At 45.3% G+C, this 13587-nt stretch overlaps 2 protein-coding genes across 4 annotated transcripts in view; one reads left to right on the plus strand and one right to left on the minus strand.

Moving 5' to 3' along the window:
• Window positions 1–6393, plus strand: part of LOC135542947 (receptor-type tyrosine-protein phosphatase-like N) — a 46063-nt gene extending 39670 nt beyond the window's left edge. The window contains exons 16-24 of the mRNA XM_064970075.1: window positions 166–313; window positions 1318–1391; window positions 1978–2055; window positions 2336–2455; window positions 2546–2712; window positions 3982–4035; window positions 5173–5237; window positions 5346–5419; window positions 5585–6393. Coding sequence (XP_064826147.1) covers window positions 166–313; window positions 1318–1391; window positions 1978–2055; window positions 2336–2455; window positions 2546–2712; window positions 3982–4035; window positions 5173–5237; window positions 5346–5419; window positions 5585–5656 — 852 coding nt within the window. The 3' untranslated portion in view covers window positions 5657–6393. The remainder of the gene's footprint in view (window positions 1–165; window positions 314–1317; window positions 1392–1977; window positions 2056–2335; window positions 2456–2545; window positions 2713–3981; window positions 4036–5172; window positions 5238–5345; window positions 5420–5584) is intronic.
• A 1974-nt stretch (window positions 6394–8367) lies between these two features.
• LOC135543178 (tubulin alpha chain-like) lies at window positions 8368–11903 on the minus strand. Of its 3 annotated transcripts, none has more exons than XM_064970267.1 (5): window positions 11793–11898; window positions 11359–11591; window positions 9907–10129; window positions 9662–9810; window positions 8368–9548 (listed from the first exon to the last, which is right to left on the minus strand). In XM_064970267.1, the coding sequence occupies exons 3-5, from the start codon at window positions 10112–10114 to the stop codon at window positions 8571–8573; spliced, it is 1335 nt and encodes a 444-aa protein (XP_064826339.1). In that variant the 5' UTR covers window positions 10115–10129; window positions 11359–11591; window positions 11793–11898; the 3' UTR covers window positions 8368–8570. The 3 variants fall into 3 exon arrangements, with proteins under 3 accessions (XP_064826339.1, XP_064826340.1, XP_064826338.1); XM_064970268.1 differs by having other exon boundaries at window positions 11359–11609; window positions 11793–11883; XM_064970266.1 differs by lacking the exon at window positions 11359–11591 and having other exon boundaries at window positions 11793–11903.
• Window positions 11904–13587: the final 1684 nt, after the last annotated feature.

The following is a 13587-nucleotide window of genomic DNA, read 5'->3' on the forward strand; positions in this document are numbered from 1 at the left end:
TATTTGAATCCAGGTCTGGTACTGACAATTAAATACACATTAACCATCAGACTCTAGAAGACAGATTCATCCAGTTGAAGGCATTGACAGAGGAAGAGTGTAGTGTATTATCTAAGTAAGAGTCACCCTAGTACTGGGAACCTCCTCTGTCCTCCTAACTCACAGGCTTACATGGAGGACCACCTGAAGAACAAGGACCGTCTGCTGAAGGAGTGGGAGGCCCTGTGTTCCTACCAGGCTGAACCCAGCACCATGTCTGTGGCGCAGAGTGACACCAACCTGAAGAAGAACCGCTGCCCTGACTCTGTGCCCTGTAAGTTCTTCTTCTTCCCCTCATCCTCCTCTTTCTTCTTCCCTCCTTTCTTCCACATCTCCTCCTTGATTTATTTTCCCTTTGTATTTTCTTGGTTGATTTTTGTTGAACAGAAAGTGATAGCCTGGGTCCCAGAGCTGTTTGGGCTGTTTTGCTCCTTGTCAATCTCTCACCAAACATTTCATGTCAACCGATCTGAGACCAGGCTAGGAGAGTGGACGGACAGGAATGTTAGGGGGAGATCTAGTCAAAATGACAGTGGGTCAGATTAAACCCACACAGACTGTATGCTGAGGGTGACCGCCGGCACCACCAGCTAGACCACCCAGGTGGCCTGGCCTCCGTGATTCTAGGTTAAACCACCCAGGTGGCCTGGCCTCCGTGATTCTAGGTTAAACCACCCAGGCGGCCTGATTCTAGGTTAAACCACCCAGGTGGCCTGGCCTCCGTGATTCTAGGTTAAACCACCCAGGTGGCCTGGCCTCCGTGATTCTAGGTTAAACCACCCAGGTGGCCTGGCCTCTGTGATTCTAGGTTAAACCACCCAGGTGGCCTGGCCTCCGTGATTCTAGGTTAAACCCCCCCAGGTGGCCTGGCCTCCGTGATTCTAGGTTAAACCACCCAGATGGCCTGGCCTCCGTGATTCTAGGTTAAACCACCCAGGTGGCCTGGCCTCCGTGATTCTAGGTTAAACCACCCAGGCGGCCTCCGTGATTCTAGGTTAAACCCCCAGGTGGCCTGGTCTCCGTGATTCTAGGTTAAACCACCCAGGTGGCCTGGCCTCCGTGATTCTAGGTTAAACCACCCAGGTGGCCTGGCCTCCGTGATTCTAGGTTAAACCCCCAGGTGGCCTGGCCTCCGTGATTCTAGGTTAAACCACCCAGGTGGCCTGGCTGTGATTCTAGGTTAAACCACCCAGGTGGCCTGACCTCCGTGATTCTAGGTTAAACCACCCAGGCGGCCTCCGTGATTCTAGGTTTTTGTTTTGTGTCTTTGCTCTGCAGATGATCACTCCAGGGTGAAGATGAAGGCGGAGAACAACCCCTCCAGGACCGACTACATCAACGCCAGCACCATAGTAAGAAGTAATCCTGATCCCCGCTGTATTTTCAACGTCTTGTGCTCATAGGGATAGATCCCCACCCAATAGATCCCCACCCAATAGATCCCCACCCAAAGCCTTCTCTATATATCACTCTGATCTGTATTAGAAAAGGGCCTCGGGGTAGAAGTGCTGATCTAGAATCCATATGATCTGTCATTATGATGTAAAAGACTGATCATATATCAGGACTCCTGCTCTGATACTCTTTCTGAATATGGTGCTGGTCCCACCTATGGCCCTGTAGCCGTCTGACACCAACACTCCATTGATCAAACTGGAACACTAGTTGTGGAATCTCTCCCCTGATGCTTCCCAAATGGTACTCTGTCCCCTACCCAGTGCACTACTTATGACCAGAGTGCTATGTGCCCTGCTCAAAAGAAGTGCACTATATAGGGAATAGGGTGCCATTTGGGAAGCAGATCCACTCACCCGCCCCGTAAATGCCACTGGTCAGTGAATGGAGCCGTTTCCACGGCGACCACCAGTGTCCATAGTGTCCTCTATTGTGGATGCCAGGAGGTGACCCATGATGACCTTTCCCCTCTGTGACCCCTAGATTGAGCATGACCCCCGGATGCCAACGTACATCGCCACACAAGGACCCCTGTCTCACACCATCGCCGACTTCTGGCAGGTCAGTCACTCCGGATGAGTGTTCATATGTGTGTAATATGAATACAATTCAAATGCAAAACTTTATTGTCCCTTTAGGGACATGCCAATTTGTTGCTGCTGCTGCTTTAATCTAAATGTTTTAAGAATGTATATAATGTGTACAAACATTTGTTCACATAAATCAACACTCAAAACACATGCCAATGTGATGTTGAAAGATTACATTATGATGTTATTGGTCTCCAAGCTCTATGTTTACATGTTCGAGTGTGTGTGTGTGTGATGGTGTTTCTCTATAGATGGTTTGGGAGAATGGCTGCACGGTGATAGTGATGATGACAGCCCTGGTTGAGGACGGAGAGAAACAGTGTGATCGCTACTGGCCTGACGAGGGATCCTCCCTCTACCACATCTATGAGGTGTGTGTGTCTGACTCGGTGTGTGTGTGTCTGACTCGGTGTGTGTGTGTGTCTGTCCTGATCTGTAACAATGGTCTGTGTGTCCATCAGGTGAACCTGGTTTCGGAGCACATCTGGTGCAATGACTTCCTGGTTCGTAGTTTCTACCTGAAGAACGTCCAGACCCAGGAGACCCGCACACTCACCCAGTTCCACTTCCTCAGCTGGCCTGCCCAGGGCATCCCCACCTCCACACGCACCCTACTGGACTTCCGCAGGTACTGCATGGACATTGAACGCAGGGTTGTGTTTACTAGGCACGAAATGGGGGGGGAAAATGGACTACTGCTCATTTTTGTTTTCCGTTTGAAAAACACTTTAAAATATTGCATGCTATAATGAACACAACCCAGATTTACAGGACAACAGAATGTTTGACATTTTGAGGTTTGGAAGGGGTTTTATGATATGATACATCCTATGGTTTTGCCAGAACATGCTCCTATCTCGTTTGGTCTCATTCCTTTGTCAGTCATCAACAGTGTCAGTTTCACAGACCTTTCTCTGTCCACAACTCCTTATAATCCTAAATCCATTTCACTCATCTGATCCCTACTAGATGATGGGATGACCAAAACATATACAACATATGTCATTTCACTCATCCATCCTGCTCTCTTTCCTTTTACACTCTGTCTCTGTGTGTGTGTTGTCTTTACTTAGTTAGCCTTTCTCTTTCCCTTTCAATCCCTCCTGACATCTCTCCCTCTGTCCCTCCTCTTCTTTGCTCTCACACATCTATCTTGCGATGGAGGTCAGCGGGCTCATGATATTTTACATATCTGTCCGTGTCATCTTTGTGATTTGCAGCTAGTAGTCTGGGTCCAGTTGCATAGTCACAAAAATGATCATGGACAGGTGTGGCTGCAGCAGGAGGTCCATCGCCTAACCCCTTTGCTCCCTCGTCTCTCTCCCTGTTTTATACTCTCTCTGTCTACATTTCTCTCACCCTTTTGACTCTCCTCCTCATCACTATGCTGCGAACGCTCCTTTTTATCTAGAAGTTATTTTCATCCTATAATGATTGTTAAACTGGAGTGGAGCTTCAAAACAGGGCTGTTTTCCTCCATATTGAATACACACTGACTGCTTGTTTAGAACCGCCAGGCTGCGTTCCAGTGCGACTATATTGCTGCCAGATCTCCTAATGCTTGCATAGGTCTTTAAAAAAGATCAGCGAGCCACATCGTGTGATTACGCAGTCTGATGCCCAACTGCACAGTCAGATGACGTGGCACGCAACCATTGGCTGATGCAATGCAACATCTGCAATGTAAACGGCCTGGAATGCGACTTTAACATTTTTATTAATTAGGACACGGCTGCAATCGAGCTCGGATTTGTGTTGTTGTCCTCATTTTAGCTTATCTGACGTTTGTATGACTTGCCATTGTCAAGCATGATCAATATATATTTCTCCATCAGTGTTCACTATTCATTCAGTATTCACTTATATTTGATTTCCCTCTCTCCCTGCTGCTCCACAGAAAGGTGAATAAGTGCTACAGAGGCAGATCTTGTCCGATCATTGTACACTGCAGGTAAACCAACGTTTGTAATACCGCTTTTGTCCACATGGTGGCAGAACCTCGCCATTCTCTTTCAGGTGCGGCTTGGTTCAGGTGTTGTCGGAGAGAGTGTAAATGTAGCACTGATGTTCCACTATATTGACCCAGATGCTCCATTGGCCGCCCTAACAATGAAAATAAATGTCTTTAAAAAATGGAAGACAGTCGGGACGAGGCAAGACAGGTGCGACCCTTCTGACCCGTGTGGGTCAGTTGGTAGAGTGTGGCGCTTGCAACACCAGAGTTACAAAAAAGTATGCACTCACTGCTGTAAGTCACTCTGGATAATAGTGTCTGCTAAATGACTAACATGTAAAAACGTAATTCTAGCCAATGAGAGGGCAGATACGCGTGTGAACAACCGCAATGGTATTTGCTAGCAGGGATCCTTGAGACGTCCCTATCCCGTTGAATTGTAAAACGGTTAAAGATCCCGCATAGCACAGGCACAACTTCGATATAAAGTTGCCTGGATGTCACGTGTTCTACTTATATCAATACACGCGCAACAACCTAAGAATTACAAAACTTATATTCGATCAAATAAACCTCACGTAACAAATAAACTATTACATTTTTTGTTAACCAAATTCGACATTCATTGACCACCATACAAAAACTCATTGCTTGGTGTGCGGAAAGAAAATGAAAAAACGCCACCTGCTGGGGAACAGAGATTTTGGGCCGAGTTCTCCCTCTCACTTCGCCTCTTCCTCTCTGAATGCACTCCATTGTCTATGGTGGTGTTATGACTAAATAATGCATGGAAGCTAGATTGACGTTTATTGTCCAACAAGAGAGGATTCTTAGCACAGCTTGCATATTACATACACAAAACACAGCAGGAAACAAACAGCCAGATGGGGCTGGTGGGAGGAGCTATAGGAGGACGGCTCATTGTATTGGCTAAAATGGAATCAATGGAATGGTACCAAACACATGGAAACAACGTGTTTAACTCCGTTCCATTGATTCCATTCCAGCCAATACAATGAGCCCGTCCTCCTATAGCTCCTCCCACCAGCCTCCTCAGCAAACAACAGTTGTAAGTTGATTTGTTTATTGTTTGGTCTATTATTAATGTTAAGATGTTCATGTTTTCCTACACAGTGATGGTACAGGCCGGACTGGCACCTACATCCTGATTGACATGGTTCTGAACCGCATGGCCAAGGGTGAGCATGTTAGACTGTCCATTTCCGTGTATGTAAATGGATGTGTGATCTTGGTATAGGAGGGTTTTCTGCATGCATTTTTGGCTTCAAATTGAAGTTTCATTTCAGGAGTGAAGGAGATTGACATTGCTGCTACCCTGGAACACGTCCGTGACCAGAGACCAGGGATGGTGCGCACCAAGGTACTGTCATAAATACAACCTTATGTATGTACAGTATATCATCTATGGTGGATAAATTCCCAAACATGCATTGCGTCATCAGACCATAACGCACATCCACAATTGGATTATAACCTATCTATTCACTGTTCAATTTAAATCACATAATGATCATTTTCCCTACAGGAGCAGTTTGAGTTTGCCCTGACCGCTGTGGCGGAGGAGGTGAATGCCATCCTGAAAGCCCTGCCCCAGTGAAACCAACTCGATCCAGACCTGCCTACCTGCCTGTACCACAGACCCCCCCCCCCCCCACCCCACTCAATGATCCTTCCCTTGCGCCATGGAATTATATCTGCAATCATCAACTGTGTCTTACCTCACCTTTTCTCTACAATATGGTGTAGAATGACCAAGCTGTCCTTTGTGCTTTCTCTCCTGTTTGAATGATGCCTTTGATTTCTTGCTATTCTCTGTGGTGGCGATGAGGAAGAGGGTGTTTCTGTCCTCTGACAGATTTCTCTTGTGAACCATTTCCAGGTTATTGGGGTGAGCTGAGATGGCTTATTGTTCTCTCAAACGTAGATAGAAATCATAATATTTTAACGTTTTACATCAAAGAACTATGTCCTTTTCAGAGTGTCATCACAAAGGTTTCGGCTGTGGTTGGTGAATGAGGATGGATGTGAGTCAAGAAGGCTTGCCAGCTGTCACTCTCCGATTCTCCCTGCTCCTCAGAGCGTATTTGTTTACAATTTACCCAAATCTCAAACCCTGCTCATTCACATTCCTTGTTCTCTAGGTAAAATGACTAACCCATACTTCCCTCTTCTCTTCCTGTGCCATATAGATTGTTGTAAATGATTTGTTCAATTATTGTTGTTTACCTCAAGCAAACCAGAAAAAAATAAACAAAAAATGTTAAAATATGAAAAATGCCTATTTTGTAACTTTGTGTGGTAACTAATAAACGTTTGTGTGTTGCAAATGCTTAATAGACTGAGTGCTGTTTTCTCAGATTTTTTTTTTACAATGTTTATTTATTGTGCAGGTTTTCATTTTTTTCCAATCTTACCAATCACAATCGTTCAAGGGGTCAAATTAGTTTTCAAACATGCACGTGTCGTATTTGCCACGCAAACAGACTGACGTCTCCTACTGCCAACGAGTGTGAGGTAAGGTTTCATCCCAATATGCTGACAAAAATCATCCAATCCAAGTGTTATGAACATTCAACGTTACAATACTATAAATGTACTTTCAACCACGAAGTACTTTTGATTCAATTTAAAATAAAAGTTTTTGGCCAGCCGTGAAGGCATATCGCGCGCCAGAGAGGCCACGCCAATGCTGTTAGCTAGAAGAGCTAGCTAACTTCAGGCATAGCATACCCTTCATACAGAAAGAATTAGCGAAAATGTGTACTTTTTTTCCTCACTATTTTATTGGCCAGTCTAGTTTACGTTCGACTATAATCTGATAGCAAGAGGTGGGGAAACTAGCTCCGGCTCGGAAAACGGTTTTGATCGGTCATCCAACTCTTAATTCCCAATCGGGCATCTTTCTAGAACTCCGTCCTGAAGATCACTGACGTCATGATTTGAACTCGGTTTTTGTCCCGAGTTCCCAATGCCACCACGTTCAGAACAACTGGGAACTCTGGAAAAATACGAGGTCAAATCATGACGTCAGTTATATTTAGGTCGGAAAGTCGGCGCTCCAGAAAGAGTACCCAAGTTCGATTTTCCCCAGTCGGACCTCGTTTTTTCCCTAGTTCCCAGTTGTTTTGAACGCCCTGAAGTCGGATGTCTGAGTTCCCAGTTGTCATGAAAATGTGTAGAGTGTATGTCATAAGGTAGATCATCACAGAATCCGTGAAAACAACGAGTTATTGTTTTCTCTGATATATGCCTATACTTTAAGTCCTCTTATTGATACTGGGTTTGGTAGACAGCAATATTTTGAGGGTCTAACAAAGTGGGATTTAACAACAGGATGCAGAATCACCATCACTTCAATCAACCATAGAAGGGAAAGGCTGTTAACATTTAAGCCTTAATGCATGTTTAATCTCTTCATTGCTAGCAAGGCAGTGACGAGCTCAGTAAGAGGATTGGGCTGTTTTTCAAAGTGGAGATTGTTTACCAATGAAAGTGAATTCCATAAATTTCAAGCGTACAGTATTATAACTTGAGTGCATTTTGTTGTACAGGATCTGTACTATAGCATGCAGTAGCATAACGTTGTATGGTCAGAAAACATCTGGAGCGATTGCGGAGAGCGAGAGGGTTAATGTTTGATCAAATCTGGTTTAGTAAACCTCTCTAAATGTCTGACTTGTAAGTTTGGCAGCTCCATATAGCTTGGCCTACCACCAACTTTAGAAACTGCTCACTTTAAAATGTCCTACAGTTGTATGCTGAATCTTTTTCTCAGCTTGGCACATCACGCCGACAGCGTCATTGCAATTTTTGGTACATCAGAAGTACATTAATTATCAATGTATTTATTTAAATTTTATTTCACTAGGCAAGTCAGTTAAGAACAAATTCGTATTTACAATGACAGCCTAGGAACAGTGGGTTAACTACCTTGTTCAGGGGCCAAACAACAGATTTTTACCTTGTCAGCTCAGGGATTGATCGAGCAACCTCTGGGTTACTGGCCCAACACTCTAACCACCAGGCGACCTGCCGTGTTTGCCTTGCAGCATTGCGTTGCAGAGGCAGTTGCAGTGCGTTCTGTGTGGTGTATACATTGGATTTATTGAACATATGCTTCAAACTGTATACATAGACGGCTTGACAGAAATGGTAGCAGAAGGGGAATGTTTAACTTTTGTTGCACTCATCCAGATGATGCTGCATATTATTTTGCAAAATTACGCTGTCGGTGTGATCAACGCGTCAGATATATCTGCTACTTCATGTTGACATACCAAGAGGTTTCAACCAGTAAACACAATAAACTTGTTTTTTCTTTCATATTTTATTCAAAATGGCTGATGTGAGGCAGGAAGGTTCTTCTTGTAGCTGGGTGGAATGTGCTTACTCTATGGAATGATTTCCAATATTAGTCCGTTAAACCCTTTTTGTTGTTTTCTTACTACTTGCACTATCCGGGACTGGTAGACTATATTAATGGAACATCAGCAGATCAGAAGTTACACCCTTTAGTACTCCTCTCCTTCTTCATCCTCTTCTCCGATGCTGTCAGTACCCACCTCTTCATAATCCTTCTCCAGGGCTGCCATGTCTTCTCTGGCCTCTGAGAACTCTCCCTCCTCCATGCCCTCTCCCACATACCAGTGCACAAAGGCTCTCTTGGCGTACATCAGGTCAAACTTGTGGTCAAGCCTGGCCCAGGCCTCAGCGATGGCGGTGGTGTTGCTCAGCATACACACAGCTCTCTGGACCTTGGCTAGATCTCCTCCAGGGACCACTGTGGGTGGCTGGTAGTTGATACCGACCTTGAAGCCAGTGGGACACCAGTCCACAAACTGGATGGTGCGCTTGGTCTTGATGGTGGCGATGGCAGAGTTGACATCTTTGGGCACAACGTCACCACGGTAGAGCAGGCAGCAGGCCATGTACTTGCCGTGACGTGGGTCACATTTCACCATCTGATTGGCTGGCTCAAAGCAGGCGTTGGTGATGTCAGCAACAGACAGCTGCTCATGGTAGGCCTTCTCAGCAGAGATGACTGGAGCATATGTGGCAAGAGGGAAGTGGATACGGGGGTAAGGCACCAAGTTGGTCTGGAACTCTGTCAGGTCCACATTGAGGGCCCCATCGAAACGCAGGGAGGCGGTGATGGAGGAGACGATCTGACCAATCAGCCTGTTGAGGTTGGTGTAGGTGGGGCGCTCAATGTCCAGGTTCCTGCGGCAGATATCATAGATGGCCTCATTGTCCACCATGAAGGCACAGTCTGAGTGCTCCAGGGTGGTGTGGGTAGTCAGGATGGAGTTGTAAGGCTCCACCACAGCAGTAGAAACTTGGGGAGCAGGGTAAACAGCAAATTCAAGCTTGGACTTCTTCCCATAGTCGACAGAGAGACGTTCCATCAGCAGGGAGGTGAACCCAGAGCCGGTGCCTCCTCCAAAGCTGTGGAAGATCAGGAAGCCCTGGAGACCAGTGCACTGGTCAGCCTGAAAGAAACAGAAGGTAGAAATGTAATGTATTTATTACCCTTCATTGAAATGTATACCTTTTGGTTTCAGTACAAGGTCAACACAAGGCCTAGCAATGAAATGGATCTTACCAGTTTGCGAGTCCTATCGAGTACCAGGTCGATGATCTCCTTGCCGATGGTGTAGTGACCACGGGCATAGTTGTTGGCAGCGTCCTCCTTGCCTGTGATCAGCTGCTCGGGGTGGAACAGCTGGCGGTAGGTACCTGTGCGGACCTCGTCTGTGGACATGGGGAATTGACGTTTAATATCTGTAGCTTTAACCTATAAAAATATGGAGATTGGAATGTCAATAGGTAAATTGTTTGTGAACTTACCGATGACGGTTGGCTCCAGGTCTACAAAGACTGCACGAGGAACATGTTTACCAGCCCCAGTCTCACTGAAGAAGGTGTTGAAGGAGTCATCTCCCCCTCCGATTGTCTTATCACTGGGCATCTGTCCATCAGGCTGGATCCCATGTTCCAGGCAGTACAATTCCCAGCATGCATTGCCCATCTGGGCTCCGGCCTGGCCGACATGCATAGAAATACACTCACGCTGCAGAGAAACAGAGGTGTCAACTTATGGCCTTCATGAAGCTCAACGTCAAGATAACGTCATCCCTCAACTGATGAATGCTCATGGATATCCTATCTGTTATTCAATCAAACACAAAAGAAAAAATGTTGACAGTACAATACATTAATGACTCTAGGTACAGGCCAAACTGTTTGTGGCCAAGAAACCGCTTAAACCTCCACAAACTCTGAAGAGCTCCGTTGGATAAATAAGAGCAAGTGTTATTCATGGAACTGGCTGTGGAAGAAAATCTGAAAATGATCCATCCAATGAAATCAGCCCTGACATCTGTGAATCCTATTCATGATGAAGGTAGGACCTTCTATTTCTGGTCCTTTCCTTTGTTTTCCCTTTTAGATTCCTGGCTGCAGACTGGTCACATGCATATAGCCCACAGTTTCCAATGATACTCTCTATCACTGTCCCAGTCTAGATATCTGAATCGATCATAGGCCAGGGATTCAATGTCATTGCTGCTTGACAACAAGCACCATCCTTACCAACTGCAAATCAGTAGTCCTATTGTTAGGATACAAATTATTATGAGTCAATAGTGAGAGTAGTCATTTTACTGTGTCTTAACACCTGTTCCAGCTTTAAATCTTATATTACCCCAACGACAGCTGGCTAAAGGGTGGGGTTGCTCCTCCGCAGGCTGTGAAGCTTTGGGCAGCTGAATGCTGAGTCATATGCGGGTTATTACTGCAGCCCCACAGAGACTGAGCTGTGTGAACAACAATTATTGGTACCGTGATTATCTTCCCAATAAAACATTTATTTACAGGAAGATTGACCAGGGTGATTGCAATTTGTTCCATTCATTATAATGGGTCGATCCTGCTTTCTGCTAACAATGCCTGTAGTGCTGCGGTCGGTCTTGAACTAACCCTGTTTTCAATGAGAGGGGGCAGTCGTTCTCCAATGAAACCAGCAGTGCAGTTATGAACTCCCAGTGCTAGAGAGGAAAAATCCATAGCCCGGCAGGCCACTCCCCACTCTGCCCTCAGTGCCAAAGCGCGCTGCTTTGTGTAACGCACAGACAGGATATCTGATTGTGTCCTCTAGAACATACTCAAACTTCTTTTCTCTTCATAACTGCTCAACCCAGATACAAATATCCCCTCCCCTGTTATTACTCAAGAATAAAAGTACAACAAAAAATTGCATTTAGCCAAAACAAATGGTCAAGTAAGCAATTTTGTAAATACCCTTCCACCCAAACAAATGGAATAATTGTTCTTGAAAATTCATTTCGACATCAAATTGAGGCAAGTGCTTCTGACTGTAATGTGCTTTCCTCCCGCTGGTGGAGGAAACTGTGCCAGTTCTCTGGCGTCAGCCCCACATGCTCTGAGTCCCCTTCGTCACAGTGCCGAGTCCGTCTCCACTGCACCCAAACCCACAGCCTATCCAACAACGGCAGCGTGGCTTTTAATGCTATCTATAAGATAAAAAAAACCTGTAACATTAGCCAATGATAGTGTATAGTTATCAAACACTAACAAACTAGAAATAAATATACCCCTATATATTTGACTGAAAATGTATAAATGTTCAATCCAAGGACATATTTATTTCTCTCGCTGTTTGTCTAAAATGTAGTTATTTTTTTTCAGAATCAGCTGCAGTACTCAGCACTCACCATTTTGACAGATTTCTTTCCTTCGGCCGACGTTGAGGATTCGGAGAATGAAGGCTGTAATGGGGGTGGGGGCCACGGTGGGGGTTTTATACTGTCTGGTGGAAGGGCGATGCAGGAAGCTGTATTATTTTCTCTTGGCGGGAGCGACTGTTAGCACAAGAAAAGGGGCGGCCCCTCGGCAAGCTGCTAATCTCTCTCAGGGACAGAGTCAGAGCTGTAGTTCTGCTTTCAATGCACAGTCCACACTCCACACTCTATAACCCAAAGGAATGCTCCTCGGGCAATTAAAGGTTGACAAGCAGATGTTACATCGTGGGTAATAGCTTTCATAATCACTAATATAATATTTAATGTAGAGAACAGGGAATGGAAGTTGGCTCTACTGGAAGAAAAGAAACTACTCAAAGCACATGGGAGGGGCTTGCAACTTTGCATATAATACCTGCTACTGGGAACAAAAGAGCCGAGAAGTAGCCTACACCGAAAGTAATCTTTTTAAAGTAAGAAATATTTGTCACAATCCTAAATGTATTTTTTAATTCATGCTCTAGGGGCATTTATAAGTTATATTGGTAACACTTTCTTAAGAATCGATGTGTAGGCCTATATCATTAATTTAAATGATAGTAAATATTGGAGATGGCACCTTTTTAAGTACCCTGTTAACCTAGTTTTGTAGAGAACACAATTGTAGGTCAGCTTTACAAAGACTGAACTGCTGTGGAATTAGCTATTTTTTTTGGCCCCAACTAAACATTTGGAAGACAAGCCTCGTTGCATTTCAACTCAATCACATCCACTGATTGTACAAAACATTAGGAACACCTTCCTAATATTGTGTTGCATCCCATTTTGCCTTCAGAACAGCCTCAGTTATTCAGGGCATGGACTCTACAAGGTGTCAAGTGTTCCACAGGGATGCTGGCCCATGTTGACTCCATTGCTTCCCACAGTTGTGTCAAGTTGGCTGAATGTCCTTTGGGTGGTGGACCATTCTTGATACACACGGGAAACTGTTGAGTGTGAAAAATCCAGCAGTCTGAGTGCACCAGGGTGGTGTGGGTGGTCAGGATGGAGTTGTAAGGCTTCACCACAGCAGTAGAAACTTGGGGAGCAGGGTAAACAGCAAACTCAAGCTTGGACTTCTTCCCATAGTCGACAGAGAGACATTCCATCAGCAGGGAGGTGAACCCAGAACCGGTGCCTCCTCCAAAGCTGTGGAAGATCAGGAAGTCCTGGAGCCCAGTGCCTTGGTCAGCCTGAAAGAACCACGGAGGAATGTGTCACAAACCATATATTTCTTTATCAAAGATAGAAGGTACATCCACCTAGAAAGATGACTAGTTTGGGTCTTACCAGTTTGCGAGTCCTATCGAGTACCAGTTCGATGATCTCCTTACCAGTGGTGTAGTGACCACGGGCATAGTTGTTGGCAGCGTCCTCCTTGCCTATGATCAGCTGCTCAGGGTGGAACAGCTGGCGGTAGGTACCTGTGCGGACCTCATCTATTGGGAGACAACAATACATTTATATATCTACTATTGACGTATGCTTTTTGTCAAATTCCATCAGCTGTTAATGAAAGCCTCCTGTTTACCAATGACAGTTGGCTCCAGGTCTACAAAGAATGCACGGGGAACATGTTTGCCGGCCCCAGTCTCACTGAAGAAGGTGTTGAAGGAGTCATCTCCCCCCACTTGGCATCTGTCCATCCAGCTGGATCCCATGCTCCAGGCAATAGAGCTCCCAGCATGCATTTCCAATTTGAGCCTCAGCTTGGCCAATGTGGACAGAG

The sequence above is a fragment of the Oncorhynchus masou genome, chromosome 7, assembly GCF_036934945.1.
Source record: "Oncorhynchus masou masou isolate Uvic2021 chromosome 7, UVic_Omas_1.1, whole genome shotgun sequence".
Taxonomy (NCBI): domain Eukaryota; kingdom Metazoa; phylum Chordata; class Actinopteri; order Salmoniformes; family Salmonidae; genus Oncorhynchus; species Oncorhynchus masou.

Excerpts from the sequence above, each read along its gene's own strand:
- LOC135543178 (XM_064970266.1), bottom strand. Across the intron at positions 9,811-9,906 it reads CCTGGAGCCAACCGTCATCG|ACGAGGTCCGCACAGGTACC; the intron begins GTAAGTTCACAA and ends CCATGTCCACAG. Across the intron at positions 9,549-9,661 it reads TCGATAGGACTCGCAAACTG|GCTGACCAGTGCACTGGTCT; the intron begins GTAAGATCCATT and ends TGTTTCTTTCAG.